This window comes from Coregonus clupeaformis, chromosome 11 (assembly GCF_020615455.1).
Source record: "Coregonus clupeaformis isolate EN_2021a chromosome 11, ASM2061545v1, whole genome shotgun sequence".
In the NCBI taxonomy this organism is placed as follows: domain Eukaryota; kingdom Metazoa; phylum Chordata; class Actinopteri; order Salmoniformes; family Salmonidae; genus Coregonus; species Coregonus clupeaformis.
In genome coordinates this window covers 9,226,305-9,250,431 of record NC_059202.1, presented here as the reverse complement: position 1 = coordinate 9,250,431, position 24,127 = coordinate 9,226,305, and the positions used below count along the sequence as shown (strand labels likewise).

Below are 24,127 nucleotides of genomic sequence, written 5' to 3'. Positions count from 1 at the left end.
TATTGTGGGAAGGTTGTGGAAGGCTACCTGAAACGTTTGACCCAAGTTAAACAATTTAAAGGCAATGCTACCAAATACTAATTTAGTGTAGGTAAACTTCTGACCCACTTGGAATGTGATGAAAGAAAGAAATGCTGAAATAAATTATTCTCTCTCCTATTATTCAGACATTTCACATTCTTAAAATAAAGTGGTGATCCTAACTGACCTAAGACAGGGAATTTTTACTAGGATTAAATGTCAGGAATTGTGAAAAACTGAGTTTAAATGTTTTTGGCTAAGGTGTATGTAAACCTCCGACTTCAACTGGACATTCATGCTACACACACATCACAACTGCTGCTACCAGACTCTTATTAAACTGCTCAGTTTATACACTGCCCCCCCCCCCCTAAAACACATGTAAATATTGGACTGTAAATTGTGCCTTCCTGTACTATACTTATGCTAAAAATGTATATTCTGTTCCACTGAGCCATTTACTTTATGTTCATACTCTTATCTTTTATTATTTCTTATTGTTGCATTGTCGAAGGAACCTGCAAGTAAGCATTTTGTTGGACGATGTATACCATGTGTATCCCGTACATAAGACTAATAAAACTTGAAACTTCTGGCATTTTTGTAAAGCTGAATTTCTCCCCTTTTCAAGGAAACAACTGTTATTTACCTCCTTGACGGTTATTATGTGTAGAAAATCAGAGCTGTGAATTGTTTAACCTGTAGGCAAGACTTTATAGCCTATGTAGTTAATTATGGCTGGCATTGGTTACAATCTGCCACTATTAATGTTGCCAGCTATGGTATACAAGGGGATAGTAGGCCTAGTTGGAAAAGGATATCTGAATGTGCACATGATGGAAGTTAGAGGTAGCCCACATATTCATTATTTAATATTTTAAAAAGCACTGTCTATTATGTGATTAAAATGGCTGTGACTAAAACTAAACAAAAATTGTCCAGAGTTTTAGTCAACTGATAATAACTAAAACTAACGAAGGGTGAAATGACTCAAATGTGACTAAGACTAAAATGTATTTTAAGACTAAAACTAAGACCATAACTAAATCTAAAATAGCTGCCAAATTAACACTGGACCAGAGAAGAGATGCAGGAGAGGAGAGGGGGAGCACCCCCAAGGATGAGGGAGGGAGGGAGGGAAGGAGGGAGGGAGGAATTCCAGATGGAGACGATGATGACGATGATAATCTATTCTGCCTCCTCCCTCTCCCCACCCCCCGTCTCTCTCTTTCTCTCCACCTTTCTCTCTCCCTCTTGTTTGTTTTATTGGTAATGAGGAAGGTTGTTATATTTGGGGAACCACACACTCTAACAGCACATTTGTCTCCCCCAGTGTTACTCCTGACATAGCCTGGTGTGCCAGGTTCCAAAGCTCTGTTAATAACACCACATCACTGTCTAAAGATGGACGTACACTCAACACTGTAATAATACTCCCCATCCCAGATCCCGGGCCAGAATAGAGGATGACTACTGAGTTACACTGGTCAGGTTATTTAAAGATGAATTGTTCATGTGATAGACAGCGGGAGGGTGCAGTTCGTTCAGTCCCTCTGTGTTAACTCCAGCTCTAATGCCAGACTGCCAGCTATGGGATTGGTAAGGTGTGCCTGTTGCCCACCATTTGGCCTGCACTATACAGGGGATCGACCTGGCCAAAGCGCTATGCAGAGTCACTGATCTACAAATCACACCAAACGGACCATAGATCAGTGTTGTGTAGGTGTTGGTGGGCTTGCATTGGCTATTGTGTGTACTGCTAGGTGATGAAGGTAAATTGAGGGGGTGATATATAGATCTGACCCTGTCCCCTCTGTCTCCTCACACAGTCAGACAGTCATCTGACTGACTGCTTTAGTGGTGAGCTCATGTTTGCTGCCTTTCCCATCCATCTCCTCAGTTGCACAGCCATGGACATTGAGCATGCGCGTCCCAGGTTGTCTTTTTTTGCACAGCACGACCGTGGAAAAAGACATCCTGAAATGCCACCACTACAATTCCTCCACCCAGGTTAGCTGTCCTGCCTGTGACTGTGCTGAGTTACGGACTCAGAGAGTTGAGGTGGCACGGGCTGAGTTGATGGATAGATCTGACCCACTCCCCTCACACACTCACACTCCCCTGGCCTACTGGCTAGATGGCTGTTGGAGAGATGAGGTCATACTGTTTGCTGCGCGCCTGCCTGTTGTCCACCTCTCTCCCTCCCTCCAGCAGTGCTGCACAGCAGGGCCTGCTCCTCTGGGTCATAGAGCCCCTTGTTTGTCTGACTGGGGTGTTGTTTATGGAGGGTAGGAGAGGGAGGTAGGATCCTATACAGAAGGGTGAAATTACAAATGAACTCTGAGCTCCTTCATTTGGAATTGATTATGGCAACTTTACATAATGCATTAGTTGTGGAATGACTTTGTAACAGGTGGCTATGTGTACAGCCAGTCACATAGTGTTTGCCTAGAGGCCGGCAGGTAGCCTAGTGGTTGAGCGTTCGAAGGTGAAAAAGGTGAAAAATCTATCGATGTGCACTTGAGCAAGGCACTTAACCGTAATTGCTCCTGTAAGTCGCTCTGTATAAGAGCATCTGCTAAATGACTAAAGAAATGTACGTAAAATGTTTACAGTCACCATGACTAGGTTCTCCATAGCTGCAAGTGCTTACCACAGGTAGTTCCTCTGTTATAAGGCTGATGTAATGTGGAGTAAGGTCCTCATTTCTGTACACTGACGTTAAATGAGAAACAGGTTAGACCAAGTAGGGAACTGACCAGTGTCTTTCTGTCCTCCTGTAGGGAACAGATCAAGCGTGTGAAGGACTCTGATGACGTACCCATGGTGCTAGTGGGTAATAAATGTGACCTCCCGGCACGTACTGTGGACACGCGGCAAGCACAGGAACTGGCCCGCAGCTATGGAATTCCCTACATCGAGACCTCGGCCAAGACACGACAGGTACGCTTCCACACACACACACACACACACACACACACTTTCTCGTTTTGACCATTTCAAATGTTCTATTGGTTAGGTCCGATGTGATTGCCGTTTCCTTGGTGATACCGATCCGCCTTTGAAAAGCACACAAGATTGATGTAGTTCTGAAGGTGTGTGTGTGTTTGCAGATTTTATGTAGTTCTGAAGGTGTGTGTGTGTGTGTGTGTGTGTGTGTGTGTGTGTGTGTGTGTGTGTGTGTGTGTGTTTGCAGGGGGTAGAGGATGCCTTCTACACACTAGTCAGAGAGATCAGGCAGCACAAGCTGAGGAAGCTCAACCCTCCTGACGAGAGTGGACAGGACTGCATGAGCTGCCGATGTGTGGTGTCATGATGGAGGTCAGTCATAGACTCAGCCCATTACCGACTATCGCAAGCAGGGAAGGGCAAAAATTACAAAATACAATTACAAAATACCATAAAGATCAATGTATCAAAATAAACGACAAAATACTTGTATTTTGTAATGTATCTGATGTAAAATACATGTATTTTGTATTTTAAAATACATTTGCAAGGAGCCGGCCCATACAGCAACAACATTCTCAGTAACGGTTATAGAAACGTTTTACTTGCTATGACTGTGATATGTTGTTGTTTATCAACCTTAGTTGAATGCACTGACTGGAAGTCACTCTGGATAAGAATTTCTGGTAAATTACCTATATATATATATGAACATACCAAAATGAACTGCAAAGCACACTGTATTATTATTTGACCTTGTTTTGGGCCGGAGCTCATTAGAATAATACTCAGCATGCTTCGCAATTGTTAATTTTTACATATACATTTATATTTAATTCATTTAGCAGACACTCTGATCACACCATAGTGCAATCAGACTTCTTATACGAATGAAGGGTGAAAGGAGGCACACAAAATTGTGAACTGTAAAAAAAAAAAAATAGGTATAGAAAATACAAATTCTCAAAATTATCTTGTTACAAAATTCATTGGAGTGTAGTTCAGCCCAGTGTAATACAAATGACAAAATACTCAAAAGGAATTTAAATACATATTTCAAATACATGTAACAGAAATACTGCCCATATCTGATCGCAAGAATAATCAACAACATAGTTCACCCAGCACAGCCAGAGGAGGACTGGCCACCCCTCAGAGCCTGGTTCCTCTCTAGGTTTCTTTCTAGGGTCCAGGCTTTCTAGGGAGTTTTTCTTAGCCACTGTGCTTCTGCATTGCTTGCTCATTGGGGTTTTAGGCTGGGTATCTGTATAGCACTTTGTGACAACTGCCGATTTGTAAAAAGTACTTAAATAAAATACATTTGATTGATTTATTCACAGCAGAGATGCTGAGTCCTTACACAATGTCTTAATAATTTATCCTTCTCTTGCACAGCTCACCAGTTCGGGGTGAGGGGTGGACCTATGGCGCGTAGTGGCAGCATGGACTTGAAGACTGACGGTGGAGGCTGAAACGACAACAACAAACTTTGAAACTAAAGATGACGGTCCAAGAAAGGCAGAGCAAGCAGATGCATCACCAGGCTGTCTGTGTACCATAGACATTGGGGAGAGGAGTGCCTTGCCCCTGCCAGGCCAGGCTGTGCCATGCTAGTCTAGACTAGGCTGTCTGTCTGTCCCCTCTTTGAGTCCATGTCTGCCAGAGCAACACCACTAATGACTGTTTTTCTCCAGTGTGATCATGCTGAGCATCTCCAATGAGTTCCTGCGAAGTTATTGTTTTAGTCTCAACACTGGTCTTAAAGAGGGGTGCCACCAACCCCTGGTGATTCCTCCCACCTCCTCCTCACACCTCAAAACCCAGATTTTACATTAGACCCCCTGAAAAGAGTAGACAGTAGTAGCCTATATCCCCATGCCTAATTAACCTCCCCCAGCCTCCTTGTTCCTCTCTAGAGGGGCTCTGCAGAAATCTCATTATTATGGATACAGGTAGGGGACAGAGCATGATACAAGATACACCACATAGGAATGGTGCCTTTTTTTAACAGTTAGTCTAACCGTCAAACCTACCTTTATTTTCTTCTTAAAACACATTGTTTTTGATATGTGACTTTTTGTGATTGAAGGTTTTGAAGGTGATCATACTCAGCGCTGTAAAGTAAGTCAGGATGTTTATTTTGTGTGATGGGAGGTTGCCATTTTAAGACCTGTCGCCGTGAGGAAGTCCTTATTTTGGGTCCTTATGTTGAGAGGATCAAACATATGGATGGACTCATTTTCCCAGATTGCCATTGCCTTCCCCCTCGCAGACTTGTGTGTGTGCGTGCGTGTGTGTTTGCTAAAGGGTTCTCTTTGTGGAGTAATATAGTACTAGATAGTGTCGGTTCCGGTGCGATAGAAATGTTTACTGTCTGACTAGGTTTAGGGATTGGGAATAAACCATCTCTCATGCCTATTGATTATTTGCTTGTATTTCTTGGGTGGAGAAGTGAGTGGTACATGAGTGATGTTTTACTTGCTGTTGCCTTCAAGGTTGGGCTGTATTGTGGTGGGAAGGATGGGAGACTAACATCATTGCTTGGTCCATGCAGTGCCATTATTTATCATGGAATGGTTATGCAGTGAAAGATTCTTGCACAGATTTTCAAGGAAGTGGAATAAAATACGCTTTGAGTTTGATTAAGTGGTATTATAAGACACCGGTGGCATTAATTTCTTTCAAGTTCCTTTGCTTAGATAACTTTATGGTGTTTAGTATACTTTGACAGTTCTAGATAGCAGGTATCAGTCTTCACTGTGTTTTTATTAAGGCTCAGGAAATAGGAATGTCCGGAAATGTCTCGCCTTTTGATCCTGGAACATAAGATAGAACGCCAGAATTTCAACTTCACAGATTGTAATGCACAAGACCTGCCTTAAATGACTGGTAATATGTGGGATAAAACTGTTGTTGTTTGGCCACAGAGAAAATAACCTTCTCTCATTCTACTCACTACTGCCTCCTCAGATAGATCTTTGGTTCCCTGAGAAGATAATTTGATTTAAGCTAGTCATGTCTGAGCCAACTTCAATTGAAAGAAAAGTCAGTGGAAAACATTCTTCATTTTGGGGGTTCTCTTGTGATATTTATCAATATTGAATGGTGTAGGTAGGCCTACTAGCTTTTGTGTTCTCTACAACACTAACAGCAGCATTGGGCTGCCAATACAAATGAACACTGCTTGGTCCTGTTTAAATTGCCTTATTTGTTAGCTTGTACTTCATGCCTTGTACATGTTATAGCAGTATGTTTTCCGGAAGCAGGTGTTTCTGTGATGGTCTGTGTCTGCTTTCCTCTGTGGATAACTGTCGTTGTGAATGACTGGTGACGATTGGAGATTGTTTGTGCTCCTTCTTTCCCTCCACAGACATGAGGAAAACAAACTCTGAAACACTCCAACCAGATGTGATTCTGTACCGCATGCCCTGTCTGAGTAGTTAATGATTGTTTGTGTTTTAGTCCAAACCAAGTATGTTTTATGACTCCAATCTTAATTCATTAAGTGTTCGTTCTTTTTTTACCATAAAAGGGCCACTTTCTTTTTATTTCCCCCTCCTGTTTTTGAAGGTACTTACCCCCAGTTCAGCCACAGTGACCCAGTAGTACATTGTGGTGCCTCATTAGACCTCCGTCAAATCCAAGTCAACACACCTTGACCTCTTGCCTAGAAGATAGACCTTAACGTTGGAAAAAAATATTTTTATTTTGTTGCTAGAAATGCTTAATTTCACTCGGACCTTTTGCTGCTATCATACATGTGAGTGGTGTTCCTTAGTATATGTACAGTACGTGCTCTTGTATGTGGTTTTCCAGGAGCTGCCCTCCCTTTAATCTCTCCCTCTCCAACAAACACTCTGCTGAATTACCCCCCATCTTGCCTGGACACAATAACACCTGTTGGCATATAAGGGCTTTTTGACCTGCACCCTCTACCATGAGAGGGCCCTGCAGTCAGACAAGACTCCCCCGGATCCTGTCACCTTTCCTGGGTTGCTACCCTTCATATGACCCCTTGGATCCAGGGGATGGACAAACTGTCATTGAGGGGGGGCTGTGATTGAAGGATGAAGACACTGCACACAGGCTTGGTACCATAACCTCAGACAACAGCTACTACACTTATTCTGGCTCTGTTTGGATAGAACACCTCCACTGCGTTGTGTGGACCACAGATTACATTCTGGAGCTCTGAGGGATTCCGAGACTGGGACAATGTTGGTCTTGTATGGGTTTATTCTCAATCAATTTATTGTTTGTTTTTTTGGGTCAAACTGATCAAACTGTGAAAAAAGGTGCATTGTAACAGAAAATATAGTTTGTTCTATTAATATAGGGCACTCCATAACCGTATAAAGTAAATATATTCCGTACCTTGAAAAATATATAACCAATCTTAAATAAACGTGGATCTTTGTCCCCATAGTGATCTACTGGGTAACGGTAAACAAATCACACATGATATCTAACTTGTATCAGGTGGACCTCTGGTGATAGACATGTACTGTACAGTTGTCTGAACTATAGTTGGCAGTTATTATTTTCTATTTACCATTTCCCTTGTCTGTCTGTACTATATTGTACACTGACTGACGGGCAGTGATGGACACACATCTAAAGGTAAACTCTTACAAACTGGACATCAGTTGTCATCAAGAGGAATACAAGACCAGCAGGCCACTGGTAATCATGTCTGAATGGAGGGGAGTCTTTCGGGGACAAAAACATGGACATTGGGGGGGTTTTGCCCAAGTACTGAAATCACATAAAGGGCTTGCTTCTCCCTTGTAAAACTGTAGTTTGAACAAGCGAGAGAGGACATGGGTTTGGAAGTTTGATTGTGAAAAGATCAACTGTTTGAACTATTTAAGATGTATTTACTCTAACGAAATAGCAAATGTACAGCAGGGCAGGAATAAAGATGTCAAGATAAACTCATTCACCTGACTCTGACTGTAGTTATTTTAGCTACCATCTCTCTCCTCTCACCCCACAGTCCATCTCTCCTCCTCTCGCCCCTCAGTCCATCCCTCTCTCCTCCCCCCCCTCAGGCCATCCCTCTCTCCTCTCCCACCTCAGACCATCCCTCCCCCCCTCAGGCCATCCCTCTCTCCTCTCCCCCCTCAGTCCATCCCTCCTCCTTTCCCCCCTCAGTCAATCCCTCTCTCCTCTCCCCCCTCAGTCCATCTCTCTCCTCTCCCCCCTCAGTCCATCCCTCTCTCCTCTCCCCCTCAGTCCATCGCTCCTCCTCTCGCCCCTCAGTCCATCTCTCCTCCTCTCGCCCCTCAGTCCATCTCTCCTCCTCTCCCCCCTCAGTCAATCCCTCTCTCCTCTCCCCCCTCAGTCCATCGCTCCTCCTCTCCCCCCTCAGTCCATCCCTCTCTCCTCTCCCCCTCAGTCTATCCTTCTCTCCTCTCCCCCTCAGTCTATCCCTCTCTCCTCTCCCCCTTAGTCCATCCCTCTCCCCCTCAGTCCATCCCTCTCTCCTCTCCCCCTCAGTCCATCCCTCTCTCCTCTCCCCCCTCAGTCCATCCATCTCTCCTCTCCCCCCTCAGTCTACCCCTCTCTCCTCTCCCCCCCTCAGTCCATCTCTCTCTCCTCTCCCCCTCAGTCCATCCCTCTCTCCAGGCTAAAATATTAATGTAAATACTATCATCACATATAGGAATTTGTTTGTGGGAATTTTACTAGATTAATTGGATAAGTTAAATATAACTATCCACATGATTAAGATAATGTCTAGTGATCAGAGCAGAAGTGTGCAAATCACAGTAACAAACAGAATTGATAGCACAGGTTACAGAATTAAGAATATGTAAAATGCACAAAAATGCAATACTACACTGTCACAAAATATCTCTTAATCTGGATAAAGTTTATGTAAATTATCACCCGTGACCTAGGCACTGGTCTAGCCTACACCCTTTCCAGTGAGTGAGATGGTGGTTTTTATTTCTCCACAAGCGGGCACAGAAGCTCTTTCAGATGGAATGTGATGATCATAATTGTGTTGTTTTTCAGTTAAAATAAATACAAAGGCAGTGTTTACACTGCCATCCTAATAACCCAAATCAGATTTTTTTTCTGACTGTCCACACTAAGTTTTACATGTGACCCATATTTACATTGACCTTTTAGTAAATCACAGGGTGCGTTCCTCTGCCCAGGCGTTGCTGACTCCTGACAGATCTTACAACACCTGGATAGGTATTTTACATATCAGCTAACCATACAGTGGCTTACAAAAGTATTCATCCCCCCTTGGCATTTTTTTCCTATTTTGTTGCCTTACAACCTGGAATTAAAATAGATTTTTGGGGGGTTTGTATCATTTGATTTAACCAACATGCCAACCACTTTGAAGATGCAAAATATTTTTTATTGTGAAACAAACAAGAAATCCCCCAAAGTCAATACTTTGTAGAGCCACCTTTTGCAGCAATTACAGCTGCAAGTATCTTAGGGTATGTCTCTATAGGCTTGGCACATCTAGCCACTGGGATTTTTGCCCATTCTTCAAGGCAAAACTGCTCCAACACCTTCAAGTTGGATGGGTTCCGCTGGTGTACAGCAATATTTAAGTCATACCACAGATTCTCAATTGGATTGAGGTCTGGGCTTTGACTAGGCCATTCCAAGACATTTAAATGTTTCCCCTTAAACCACTAGAGTGTTGCTTTAGCAGTATGCTTAAGGTCATTGTCCTGCTGGAAGGTGAACCTCCGTCCCAGTCTCAAATCTCTGGAAGACTGAAACAGGTTTCCCTCAAGAATTTCCCTGTATTTAGCGCCATCTATCATTCCTTTAATTCTGACCAGTTTCCCAGTCCCTGCAGATGAAAAACATCCCCACAGCTGCCACCACCATGCTTCACTGTGAGGATGGTGTTCTCGGGGTGATGAGAGGTGTTGGGTTTTTCCAGACATAGCGTTTTCCTTGATGGCCAAAAAGCTCCATTTTAGTCTCATCTGACCAGAGTACCTTCTTCCATATCTTTGGGGAGTCTCCCACATGCCTTTTGGTGAATACCAAACGTGTTTGCTTATTTTTTTCTTTAAGCAATGGCTTTTTTCTGTCCACTCTTCCATAAAGCCCAGCTCTGTGGAGTGTATGGCTTAAAGTGGTCCTATGGACAGATACTCCAATCTTCGCTGTAGAGCTTTGCAGCTCCTTCAGGGTTATCTTTGGTCTCTTTGCCTCTGATTAATGCCCTCCTTGCCTGGTCCGTGAGTTTTGGTGGGCGGCCCTCTCTTGGCAGGTTTGTTGTGGTGCCATATTCTTTCCATTTTTTAATAATGGATTTAATGGTGCTCCGTGGGATGTTCAAAGTGTCTGATATTTTTTATAACCCAACCCTGATCTGTAGTTCTCCACAACTTTGTCCCTGACCTGTTTGGAGAGCTCCTTGGTCTTCATGGTGCCGCTTGCTTGGTGGTGCCCCTTTATTAGTGGTGTTGCAGACTCTGGGGCCTTTCAGAAGTGGTGTATATATACTGAGATCATGTGACAGATCATGTGACACTTAGATTGCACACAGTAGGACTTTATTTAACTAATTATGTGACTTCTGAAGGTAATTGGTTGCACCAAATCTTATTTAGGGGCTTCATAGCAAAGGGGGTGAATACATATGCATGCACCACTTTTCCGTTATTTATTTTTTAGAATTTTTTGAAACAAGTAATTTTTTTCATTTCACTATTTTGTGTATGTCTATTACATGAAATCCAAATAAAAATCAATTTAAATTACAGGTTGTAATGCAACAATATAGGAAAAATGCCAAGGGGGATGAATACTTTTGCAAGACACTGTATATGTTATAGCAATCTGTCAGTCGACGGCACAGTCGATGACGTGGCACGCAACCATTGGTCTGAGCAGGGGAACACGACCACACTGATGCGGCCTCTGAAGTAGTACATACACATATGCAATGCTCATGTGCAAAAAAAAACCCACCTCAGAGCAAAAATATATTATCTGAGCGTCCAGACAGAGGTCACATGGAGGATCCGGTTTGTTACAGGATTCAGATCCACATATGGAGGTGTTTTATTTTCTTCTGTTTACCCATTAGGGAAAAGAACAGATATCAGATATGCAAATAATTGGCAAAAGATCTGAATTGGGCTGCCTGTGTAAACGCAGCCAAAGTATCAGACAAAGTTTATTACTTATCATTGAACACAGACACAATTTAACAGAGTTGATTGAAGGAACTGCGCTGTTAGCATCTCAACTGGTCTTTATAGACAAGGCTCAGGAACAGTTTGACTTTATTTCTTTCTTCCTCACACAGAGGGCCTTTTACCAAGACTCACAAAGAAAAAGTATATTTCTATTTTGTTCAGCATAGTTTTACAAATAAATACTTTATTAAATGTTGACAGTGACCTAAATGAAAAGGCAACAAAATAAACATAATTCCACAAGATTGTCTTGAACTCTTGACCTAAAAGTGAATTGTGCCACAAAATGTTTTATTTAACATTATTATAGTATATTCCAGTGTTGCAAAGAACTGGTTCTCCAATTTTGAGTGAAAGTTAAACAAGTGAAGTTAACATAATGCTCCATACCAAATACAGTGCCTTCAGAAAATATTAATATCCCTAGACTTATTCCACATTTTGTTGTTACAGCCTGAATTCAAAATTGATTTTTTTTTAACCCATATACATCCAATACCCCATAATGACAAAGTGAAAACATGTTTTTATAAATTTTTTGCAAATTCATTGAAAATGAAATACAGAAATATCTAATTTACATAAGTATTCACACCCCTGAGTCAATAATTTGTAGAAGCACCTTTGGCAGTGATTACAGCTGTGAGTCTTTCTGGGTAAGTCTCTTAAGAGCTTTCCACACCTGGATTGTGCAACATTTGCCAATTATTATTTTCAAAATTCTTCAAGCTCTTTCAAATTTGTTGTTGATCATTGCTAGATAACCATTTTCAGGTCTTGCCATATATTTCAAGTAGATTTAAGTCAAAACTGTAACTCGGCCACTCAGGAACATTCACTGTGTTCTTGGTAAGCAACTACAGTGTTACTCCATTTGGCCTTGGATTTTGCCTGTGCTTAGCTCCATTCTGTTTCTTTTCATCCTGAAAAACTCCCAAGTCCATAACGATTACAAGCATACCCATAACATGATGCTGCCACCACTATGCTTGAAAATATGGAGAGTGGTACTCAGTAATGCGATGTATTGGATTTGCCCCAAACAAAACATTTTGAATTCAGGACAAACAGTTAATTGCCTTGCCACATTTTTTGCAGTATTACTTTAGTACCTTGTTGCAAACAGGATGCATGTTTTGGAATATTTGTATTCTGTACAGGCTTCCTTCTTTTCACTAGCTAGGTTTCCATCCAATTGTCGACAGATTTTCATGCGAATATTCTAAAATATGCATAAAAACTATATGCGCATTTTCCCACCAGAGATGTTTCCATCAAATTGACTTGTTGCAAGAGTAGTAGGCTACAATCGCAACATAGCATCCAAGCGTATTAATTATTCCGCTAAATTCTAGCTACTGACTGGGAAATAGTTTTGTTTACATAACTTGAGTGATGTAGTGCAGGCTAAAGAAGTAGCATATTACACAACACAACAAACAAATTATAGGCATCTTACAAACAACAAACACCTTCATCCAACATGTGTCAATCAACATCACGTGTCTGTCTTCTGAACGGGCGCTAGCTTCTTCTTCTTTACATTTTTATTTGCAGATCGCGACCGTGAGGTGCATACGACACCTTCTGTAGCAACCTCAACCTGCCTTTCTCTCACCGGACACTTCTTCCACCAGTACTACACAATCCTTTGTCTCATGCCCTCCTGCACACTTCTCACATCTAGGAATCTCCTACACACTGCTGCAACATGACCATAAGCTTGGCACCTAAAACACCGTAATGGGTTCGGGACAAAAGCTCTCACGGGGTAACTGACACATCCTAACTTAACTTTTTCAGGTAAAGACTCTGCATCAAAACTTAGCAGAACAGACAATGTCTTCTCTGTTTCACCACGCTCTCCACCAGGTCTGCGTCGCACAAAACGGCGGACGTCACAGACACCGGGAATCTTCCATTTCAATTGCTCCTTCTCAACACTTAACAGCAGCCCAGTTATCACTCCTTTCAATGTTGCCCTGCTCCGGAGAGCAAAGCAAGTCACAGTACTTGTCCCTAGGCGTTTAGTACGAAGCGCCCGCTCCCTCTGGATGGTAGAAACGCAAAAAAGCATCACGAGTCAACTTCAAGTTATTCTCACCAACTCAACAGTCCCCAACCTCTTCTCCACCAAACCTAACACCACATATGGATCCGCCAGAAGGCAAGGATCCATTATTTCCAAAAAAACTCACTCCCACTGGGCCAGAATCATCTTTGTCATCATCAGGACGAGGCTCAATCTCAGGGGTCTTCACCGCACATGCCACCAGGTGTAATAGTAGTGGTTGCCTTCTTCCACCTTTTGCTTTTCTGTTTTCCTGCCATGCTGGATTCCCTTCCTTCGTCTTATTCCCCCCCATCCCCCATCCTCACTCTCCTCAGGTGTAGTGGTAGATGTTGCCTTCTTCCATCTTTGAATTTTCTGTTTTCCTGACATGCTCAACATACTTTCATTGACCTCCACGCTCTGCCGTCGCATGCTGTCTATTTTCCCTGCCATTTTCCCTTAGTCCGTCATTTACCTTCGTGGGCGCTCGCTACTATTTCCTTTTTCTTTGTGAAAACGGCAGGAAATTCATGGTAGGTGCAGCATTGTGGGCAGCCTGGAGACTGGTGTAAAATAATTTCCATAATCTAATTGTTCTTTGTTTTGGACCAAATTGAAGACAATTGTTGGTCTCTCAGGTAAGAACAATCCCGAGCTAGCGTTTCTGGCTACTAAACCCCGAGCAGTATTATGTGGCGAGAGGGGCTAATTCAGCAGGTTTAAATATTTAGAATAGAAATAGGCTATTTGCTGATGCAATTATTTTCCACTTGCCATATAATCTTGTATGCTTCTACAATACTTATCTGAAAGTTCTGAATGTTATTTATTTCTGAATGATCTGAAACCACGGCATCCTCAAAATAAAATATTCAATCATATCAGCAGCCAGGCACAGTTGTGCATACAGTTGCCATTCATTATCACCTCAGAAATCAAGACTTCCAATAGCGTCAAACCCTCAAAGCAAAGTGGTTCTTCATGACCAGTGATTTGACTGACTGTCTGTTTCTCATTAAGCTGATCTCAGATAGCAAACCACCAGTCATGTGATCTGTCCAGGAAAAGGCTGGGGACTGAGGCCAAGCATTCAAACCCAGGGTCCTGACCTCGAGCCCAGCCCCAATACACAAGGATCCAGCACCAAAACCAGCCACCGGCCCAGTGTCCAGTGCCCCATTCCACCAGCGCATGATTCTCAACTCGAAGATCATCTAAAGCCCCTGCTTGAATCTGCTGCATCTCTCCGCACCCTCCTGCTCCTTCAACCCTCCTCCAAGCTGCCCCGTCCAGCTGGGCCTAAACACACTGCAACCCCTACTGCCCCTGCTACCCTGCCTAAACCCTTTCCCTGGAGTCCTGAACCCACCTCCCTCACACCACACTCTCCACCCTCAGCTCTAGCACAGCCTCTGAGTCTAGAACAGCCCACCATGACACCACCGCTATTCGTAACCCCAGTTACCCCACCCCCAACATGATGTTTTGATAACCGTGTTAATCTCTCTAGGACAAGATGACTTTTATCAATATATTTGCCTGTATTTACCCCCCCAAAATGTAATGCTAATTGCTGCTAATGTGGCTATCTGCAGAATCGAGGCAAAGGTAAGAATCTCTGCATTAACTATCTAATGTTAGCTAAATGTAGTAATGAATAAATTGGCTACATTTCTTTAAATGGACAATTCTGTGAATTGTCTTGTGCAAGTTTTAGATTGACACAATAGCTGTTAGCAAAGGTGTCAGCTTGAGATGACGTGCAGCAGCTTGCAGGGATTTGTAGTTTTGCATGATGTCTACTTCAATGCTAATTCGCATTTTCGAATCTGAGGGTAAATAGAGCGGAATATATTGATAAAAGTCACCTTGTCCGAGAGAGATTTAAATGGTTATCAAAACTTCACGCCAGGGTAAGCCTACACGAAACACAGGCCTTATTTTAAGTGTTTCTAAAATCCCCTATGGAAAAAAATGAATGGTGGAAAAACGATTGGAACCATTTCCCTGTTTGACCGCTAGGTTTTATGGGTATTATGACGCCACTGTGGGGCCCTATTGACCTCACAATAAGCCAGAGACTAGTAACTTACATTGTGGTGCTGAAACTTGAAGCAGCAGCTGCAGCACAATCAATTGTAAATGGACAGCTCATGGTGCTGAAAGTAGGCATAATCAACGTCTTCATTTTAATTAGGCTTTACTAACAACAAGAGGGCTTTGTGTTGGAGTCTATTTCTTCCTATTTAAGAAATAAGAAGTAGGCCTACCGGTTTGACAGACGAAATTAGGCTTTATGCTGCTATATCCATAGATTCGTAGGTCAATCCCTCCACCCACCATGCACTCTTTAAATAGACTACCCTCAGTGAAGGGCTGTTAAGTTAAAACCAAGACTCGAGTTAAGTGGGTATGAGAGGGAATGCAATAGGCCTACTTTTTATTAAAGAAAATGGCAAAAAGCACAGGCACACACCTTGGTAGTTTAAGATTTTGAAGAAAATAAAGAAATCCGATTATATAAAATGATAACAGTGCTTTCTTTGGTCGGCGATGCTTTATGCTAGAAATAAGCCAACATACCCAGGAAAGACATGACTCGGATACATATGGGGATATCATTGTTTAGTTTCTTTGACATTCAGAGGCTGAGCTACAACCTTCTATAGCCGAGGAGACAAACAATTGACTTTGCTTGGGAAGTAATCTAATTATGTCACTATCACTATGATTAAGCTATTCACTTTATGTACAATAGAAGATGTTTAAACCCAGACAGCTTTTAGGGAAACGCGTGACCTTCTGTCGTTGAGTTAGTTAAGCCACGGAAGAAGAGTAGCTTACATTTGTCTGGGGTGGAAAGGTTGGTCTAACCTTTGAAAGTACCACGCTCAGATTCCTAATTACGTCTCATGTTAAATTATTTGCAAACATGGACAGTTTTGTTGCAAACAACAAGACACACTGATTTGGCATTGGAGAAATATGATAAAATGAACACCTAGGCCTATCTCTCTGTCCATTTTTAGCCTGTAATTTCGGTAATTTGTGTGGTATTAAAAAAGATTCTGCTAATATGTAAAATGACGTAGAATAGCATGAAATGTTTAGAACAAATTCTGACCTGCAAATACGATCACTGATAGAGTGATATAATGCTTTTACTATAAAGGAGATCTTACCTCTTGTCCACGAACCCACAGCCCGGAGCCCTGTGCGCTATCAACATTAATGTGTTGCCATGTTATACTTACAGGACGAAGAACAGTTTCTAAAACTGCATATCTAAGGCTCTAGTCTGTCCAAGAAGTGAGGGTAAATGGTCAGTCTTGTCATGATCTGACAAAAAAAAGAAAAAAAAAGAACCGAAAGCAAACAGTACCACCCTGTGGTTGTGTGGCAAATGGCAATGATTGAATCTGAATCTGAATATATATTTACCATTATTTGGCTGAGGCACTGCATGCATGTTCTCTTTTTCTAGGATCATTGAGGAAAAAATCAGCTTGAACTTTAAAACAATGAAGGTGGATAAATCCACTGTGTACAGCAAAGCCAGGAGGCTCAACTACATCGCCAACCATTGTCGTTTCTACTGGGAATCCCACAAGGGCGGTGCATGTGACAAATACAATTTGATTTGATTTGAAAGTGAATTATCTCATCTCATTCAATTATTCCTTTTGACACAAAGGAGCTAGGCTGCTGTATAGAAGGTTACTGGCCGTCTCAAATTTTTCATTTGTTTAGACTAGAGAATGTGTTCTGAGTGAGTCCTCAGTCCTTAGATAGCTTACCCAAAGGAGAGTTGGAGAGGAGGCTGTTTAGGATTACTAGGACATGTCTTCCTTTGAAGTAGGTAGAAGTTGCCCATAATAACTGATACTGGATCAGATATCTTTGCAACAGGCTATTGATTATGTTCAGGACTAGGTGGAGGCTGATCTGATCCTAGATCTGTAGTTTGGGCCTGACTTCATCCCACTTCTCTGTACCACCCAGGAGGGCAGTGATCAGATTGAGACCAACTATAGATGGGGTGTGGACAGCTTCTGGCTGCAGAAACACTAGCTGTTGATGCACTTCCTCATCATGACCCTGTGGAAGTACACCACATGCTCCACGCGCAGGGTCAGACGCATACCCGCTACCTACTTACCACACGCCCCAAGACCACACTTCAGGTAGCATACAAACAGTCACACGTTATCTTCCACAGAGTCATGGATATGGTTATACACATGGGCATTCACCAAATCAAACCAATTCAAAATACACTATTGCATTTGTGATATAGAATTGTTCTGTTAAAAACGTTGTTGATGTAAAGTTTACAGTAGTTAATACCACATTTCACTGTGGATGTTGTTCATACTGTCTTTTACTTTAATTACCTCACGATGTGAAAATGTATTAGTATATACAGTATTACTAATAAGGACATTAATTAATGTGAATGTGATCTCCTAGGACACTCCCAGATGTGGGTGTGTTCAGCCTCCAGTACCCCCCAGTCTAGACCCTGAGCCCAGGGAACACCTTCTCCATGCTGGAGGTTCCCCCTTGGACGCTGGTTTACAGGACGGTCCATGACCTGTTCTACAGAACCATGTCAGAGAGCCAGGCCCAGATCATCAGCCTGCAGCAGGTCCAGAACACCTTCCAGTGGGACAAGTATAGAATGTAAGACTTGCCCCCGCTAACGGTGAGCACTTCAAATACATTCAAAATACACTGATTTCATTCCAATGGTGGACAGTATTTTCTGTGTGTGAGTAAATCTTTGACAGTGTGTTGTGTTTGTTCCCTTGGCAGAAGCAGCACATGCAGGTGGACCCTGGCACAGTCCTGGAGAGACACCTGTTCCATGGAACCTCAGAGAGCGCCGTCGAGGATATCTCCCGACAGAACTTCGACCCGCGTGTGGCTTGACCCACTAGGTGTCACAGCCGTAGCGTTTACTTTGCCATTTTGCCCAGCAAGCTCATCGCTACTCCGTCAGAGGGCCAAAGGGAGGCCGAGACACTGGGTTCATGTTCCTGGCTAAGGTGCTTGTGGGTAAAACCTGATTAGGAAGGATGGACTACGTCCGTCCCCCCTCGACTCCCCAACCAAACGAGCTCAGGACGGGATCACTATGACTCCTATGTGAATCGGATGGAGAATCCTAATGTTTTTGTTGTGTTTGACAGCAGTCAGTGCTACCCCTACTACCTCATCAAGTACAAGGTCCTGGCAAACAATGGTAGTACTATGTGAAGGGCCCAGAAAGTAGAACCAGGACTGGTTTAGGAGGGCACATATGAGATGGAGCATCCAGTTTACGTTACTTGTTATTTTCTGTCACACTAGAATATACTTCATTGATTATACTGTAATGATGTAAAAAGCTCTGGCACATTATGTTTCCAGGCCTAAAACAAAATAGGTTCAGAAAATAATTAATCAATGCCTTGAGTAAGAGCAAAGTTCCTTGTCTTGGTAAAAGGCGCTCTGTGTGTGAGGAATAAAGAGATAAAGAAGTCAAGCTGTTCCTGAGCCTTGTCTACAAAGACCAGTTGAGATGCTAACACCTGAGTTCCTGCAATCAACTCTGTTAAGTTGTGTCTGTGTTCAATGAGAAGTAATACACTTCTGAGCCTTTCAGTTGTATTTAGTGCTCTTTTTCAGCAAAAACACTGTGGCTCTTCTGCACAGCATACTAATTATGTAGGGTGTTATGATCTGAGATCGTATTTAATAACCCCGCAAATATTACTAATACAAACCATGGCCAGTAGAAATGTATAGGTTATAAATGTAATTGAATATGAATTTAAGTTGTCGTAGAAAGATGGATAGAAAGATTGTTGTCAATTCAATGTAGTCAACTGTTACCAGTTTGGAGAGTGAATTATTTATTGCACTCATCTGCCTCCTCACATGCCTCCAGCGATAAGGGAATTGGTGAATAGACAGGAAAACAAACCATCAACATATCAGTCCAAAATGTTTTAATAATAGTTCAAAATAGAATTTAATACATCTAAATCATCTTTGAAAGAGAAGTGGTACACTGGATAGGAAAACCAGTTCATGTTATGTACAGGCAGTTGGATAGAATAATAAAGTAATGTGATAGAAAGCCAAGGGAAGGGGCAGAGTGAGAAAGGGCTGCTCACATTAAGCACTTTGATTTACAAAACCTCAAAAGAAAGCAAGGATAGGCTACCATAAAATGGCACTGTTTAGAAAATGCCTGTGCCCTAGTGTATCTGAAGAGGGTGAGACTCCTCTCTTGAAGTTCAGTCGCTGGGTTAGGGTTAGGTGGATAGGTTCTGGGGATAGAAAGCAGGGTCAGTTATTTTCTCTATGTTAAGTACTGCTTTATACAAACACAAACAATGTCAATGTGTATGCATATATACTGTAAAATAAATAGACATCTGATTGTACACCACTGCCATGTCATATGTTCTATTTACAGGCCCCAATGCTCTCAACCACTCCCACAAGCAGCTCTAGATTCAGCACTAACATGTCCCAGCTGCGGCAGGACATGTGGCTCCCGGATCGGGCTCCACAACCACCTACAATGGCACCGCGGCCAGGAGCGGTAGCTATATCTATCCTATAACACGTTATCGACGGAAACGTTGGACTGCAAGTACGTGTGTGTGTGTGTGTTTTATTATGTGTTTTATATCATAAATTATTTATATAGCTAGACTTTATTTGTGTGTGCTTGCTTGCTGTCTTTACCTTTGCCCTGACCTCCCTCAAAACCCTCTCCTTCAACCCCTATCCTCTCCACTCCAACATCCGGTGCCTCAACCCCCCCCTCCCTCGTCCCTGCACCCCTACAGTCACACTGTGAGTGTCGGCCCCCAGTGTATTCTCAGCCACACAGGTGTACAGACCCGCCTCCCGGGCCGTCACCATGACAATCTCCAATGTCCCCTCTGGCAGTAGCCGGTAGGCAGGGGAGGAGGGAGAGGAAGGGGTGAGGCTGTACAAGAGGACAGAGGCATTACCAGATGCTGGGCTGGGTGAGGGGGAATGGTAAGAGGATGTCTGGCTGGATGCAGGCTTGGAGCTGGGGCTGGATGCAGGCTTGGAGCTGGTGCTGGATGCAGGCTTGGAGCTGGGGCTGGATGCAGGCTTGGAGCTGGGGCTGGATGCAGGCTTGGAGCTGGTGCTGGATGCAGGCTTGGAGCTGGGGCTGGATGCAGGCTTGGAGCTGGTGCTGGATGCAGGCTTGGAGCTGGGGCTGGATGCAGGCTTGGAGCTGGTGCTGGATGCAGGCTTGGAGCTGGGGCTGGATGCAGGCTTGGAGCTGGTGCTGGATGCAGGCTTGGAGCTGGGGCTGGATGCAGGCTTGGAGCTGGGGCTGGATGCAGGCTTGGAGCTGGTGCTGGATGCAGGCTTGGAGCTGGGGCTGGATGCAGGCTTGGAGCTGGTGCTGGATGCAGGCTTGGAGCTGGGGCTGGATGCAGGCTTGGAGCTGTGGGTGTGGTTGGATGGTCCTAGTCTCATTCCAGAAGGAGTGACCCAATAGATTGTGGGCTGAGGCTCTGCCAGGGCGCGACAGTGCAGAGCCAGCCTCTCCCCCTCTCTCACCCCCATATAGGAGGGAAGGATGCCAGGGGGGATGAGGGGTAGGCAGGAGGCTGACATCTCTGTTATTGACACCTCCCTCACCCTGCGAGCCCTCAGCTCTAGAGGCTCAGAGCACAACGTGGCCTGGGGCTGGATAAACCTCACAGCCTGCGGCATCTGTGTATCTGTGTGTGTGTGCTCCTCAGCCACCCAGCGGAACAGGCAGTCACAGCGGAGGGGGTTGGAGTACAGGCTGACCTCCCTCAGGCTGGGCAGAGACAGGACAGTGTGTTGGTGCAGAGCACTCAGAGCATTGGAGTTGAGCATCAGGCTTTCTAGCCTGCCCAGCCGAAGGAAGGCCTGGGGGTGGATGTAGGACAGCCGGGGGTTGTTGGTGATCTCCAGCTTGGTGAGCTCAGGCAGGTTCTCCATGGCTGCTCTCTCGATGGCCACCAGATCCTCCATGTTGTTCAGACCCAGCTCTGTCAGGTGCACCAGGTCCCTGAAGTCCCCCGTTTGAATCACACTCAAAGGGTTCTTGTTCAGGTCCAGGAACTTCAGGACCGGGAGCCTCCTCAGAGCCTGTGTGGGGACGATGGTGAGGAGGTTGTCGTAGAAGGACAGGCTCTCCAGACTGTCCAGCCCCTCCAGGGCCCTCTCAGGCAGCCCTTTCAGCCCCATGCCCCCCAGCACCAGGCTGCGTAGAGACCCCAGGGCCTGGAAGCCTCGGTCAGGGAGGACCTCCACTGGATTTCCCCCCAGCATCAGCACCTGGAGACGGGGCAGGGCAGTGAACCAGCGGGGTTCAATTGAGGTCAGGTGGTTGCTGTTGAGATGCAGGCGCAGCAGGAAGCCCAGGCCAGAGAATGCTCCAGGAGCCAGGTAGGTCAGCCGGTTGTGGCTGAGGAAGAGCTCCTGTAGGGCAGGCAGGGAGGAGAAGGAGGCAGGGGGCAGGAACCAGAGCTGGTTCTCCTCCAGGTGCAAGGAGAGTAGGGAAGGCAGGGAGGCAGTCTGGGGCTGGGTTAAGGTTAGGGTTCTAACACTGCTGAAGCGGTTCTGAGACAGATCCAGCTCAGTGAGGTTGAGGAGTGTGTGTAAGAGTGGTGTCTCCAGGGAAGACAGCAGGTTACTCTGCAGACGGAGGGTGTGTGTGTCTGGGGGCAGAGGGGAGGGAAGCTGGGTTAGGAACAGGTTGTTACAGTCCACAGCAGAAGCCTCGCAGGACACTGACTGGGGGGAGAACCAGGGCTTGATCTGACACACACACCCTGCCGGGCAGGAGACCCGCCATGGTAGGGAATAGACTACTAGAGCACTGGACACCCACACCCACAGCATTAGCTGCCTCTTCGGTGGGACCATTGACACCCTCAGCATCCTCACAGCAGAGAGGAGTTGATTCAGAGGAGTCGATCTATGGGAGTCGATTCAGCTGAGGCAGTTCAATGGTGACTCAGTGTTGTTGCAAAGTTACAGCGCTGTAGGAATCTACTGTTGCCAGGTTACAGTGCTGTAGGAATCTATAGTGTTCTTGGATTGTCTAGGTGACGGTCTCCGTGGTCAGACAGTCGCTGTCACATTATGGCGACATGTGTATTGGGCGTGGCTCTGTACACACTTAGGAGATTACCTGGCAGAGAGAGAGAGAGGGAGAGAAAGAGACAAATGAGATTATGGGGGAGATTATGGGTCAAGGTCAGGTTTATAACACATTTAGAAAGCCAGTGTGAGGGAGAGGGATTTAAAAGGAGAATACCTCCTGTGTTTTCAACTCTCCATCAACCATTTCCTTCCTCTTTTCATCTGCATCCCTGATCAGTAATGGATTCAATTTCATTTGATATCATTTTGATCTCCCTCTTTTCTTCTTTACTCTCATTGTGTATTCAATTAATTAAAAAGTGTTTGTGTGTGTACTGATGACCACCAGTCACCACCTGGTGGCAGTGTTTACCAGTAATGACAACAGAGAAAGTTTGAAATAACACTCTCTCGCTCGCTCTCTCGCTCACTCGCTCGCTCTGTCTCACACACACACACCTATACACACACACACACACACACACACAGTGGAGAGAAAAGGGGAGAAGAGGAAAGGTGGAGGGACATATCAATTGGAGGGGAAAAGGGAATAGAAAGGAGAGGTTGTCTTGCTGTAGCTGAGACGGCAGTAGGAGGGATGTAGTGGAACTAAGCTCTGTGTACTGACAGATAGAGACATGGAGGAATGGGAGAGAAAAGAGAGTGAGAGCGAAGAAAAGGGAATGATGGGTGATAGAGGAGAGGAAGAGGAAGAGGAAGGCAGTGAGGGAACGAGAGGGTGCTGGATGCTGATCAATAAAAAGAGAGATGCATCACCCTGCTGCCACGCAAACCCACACACACGCACACACACCACAAACACAAAAACACACACACCACAAACACAAAAACACACACCAAAAACACACACACCACAAACACAAAAACACACACACCCCAAACACAAAAAAACACACCACAAACACAAAAACACACACCACAAACACAAAAACACACACACCACAAAAACACACATACCACAAACACGAAAACACACCCACCATAAACACAAAAACACACACGCCAGTCTGAGCACACGTATGAGGTGACAACACTGTGACACACCGCAGATGCCACTCTTCTCACCCTACTGCTCTGTTTGTGTGTCTGTCTGTGTCTAACCCAGACATGTCCTAGCGAACACACACACACACAATTATGTCCAAACATTTGCAGCTCACATAGAAATAGTCCTTACCATCAGATGAGTATCATTGACTGCATGCATCTCTCGATTCTTCCTCTCTCTCCTTCTGTGCCTCTTTCCCTCTCCTTGATCTTTTCACTGTGTTGTTTTTCTCTGGGAATATTCTGTCAGCTCGTCTTTTTCTCTGTGTCCAGGGCTAGCTCTTCCATAAATCATCATTACTTCTCTCTCTCTCTCTCCTTAAAAAAATATGTATGTCTTCCTCTGTATTTTAAAATATCCCTCCTTCTCTCTGAGGCTGTGGAGAGATCTCTACAGGATGAATCTGCCTACTCCCTCTGCTCTCCCCAACCCCTCTGTATCTTTGTCAGTGTGTATGTGCTCGCTCTCTCGCTCGCTCTTGCGCGCTTGAGCAGGAAAGACAAAGATTAATTAATCTGAGATCCTCTTTCTCCAATGCCTCATAATTGCAGGCTCAGTGAGTTTTACATTTACATTTTAGTCATTTAGCAGACACTCTTATCCAGCTAGGTGGGACAACCACATATCACAGTCAAAGTAAGTACATTTTTCCTCAATAAATTAGCTATCAGCAAAGTCAGAGCT

At 44.3% G+C, this 24,127-nt stretch overlaps 2 protein-coding genes across 4 annotated transcripts in view; one reads left to right on the top strand and one right to left on the bottom strand.

Annotated features, from left to right (window-relative positions):
• LOC121576390 (GTPase HRas) overlaps positions 1-7,908 on the top strand; it is a 43,658-nt gene extending 35,750 nt beyond the window's left edge. Inside the window, exons 4-6 of the mRNA XM_041889487.2 lie at positions 2,805-2,964; positions 3,218-3,342; positions 4,366-7,908. Coding sequence (XP_041745421.1) covers positions 2,805-2,964; positions 3,218-3,337 — 280 coding nt within the window. The 3' untranslated portion in view covers positions 3,338-3,342; positions 4,366-7,908. The remainder of the gene's footprint in view (positions 1-2,804; positions 2,965-3,217; positions 3,343-4,365) is intronic.
• Positions 7,909-19,193: 11,285 nt separating this feature from the next.
• On the bottom strand, positions 19,194-23,882 carry LOC121576389 (leucine-rich repeat neuronal protein 2-like). Of its 3 annotated transcripts, none has more exons than XM_045223608.1 (3): positions 23,573-23,882; positions 20,229-22,423; positions 19,194-19,532 (listed from the first exon to the last, which is right to left on the bottom strand). In XM_045223608.1, the coding sequence occupies exons 2-3, from the start codon at positions 22,168-22,170 to the stop codon at positions 19,423-19,425; spliced, it is 2,052 nt and encodes a 683-aa protein (XP_045079543.1). In that variant the 5' UTR covers positions 22,171-22,423; positions 23,573-23,882; the 3' UTR covers positions 19,194-19,422. The 3 variants fall into 3 exon arrangements, with proteins under 3 accessions (XP_045079543.1, XP_041745419.2, XP_045079542.1); XM_045223607.1 differs by having other exon boundaries at positions 19,457-19,532; positions 19,957-22,423; XM_041889485.2 differs by having other exon boundaries at positions 19,442-22,423.
• Between the last annotated feature and the right edge of the window lie 245 nt (positions 23,883-24,127).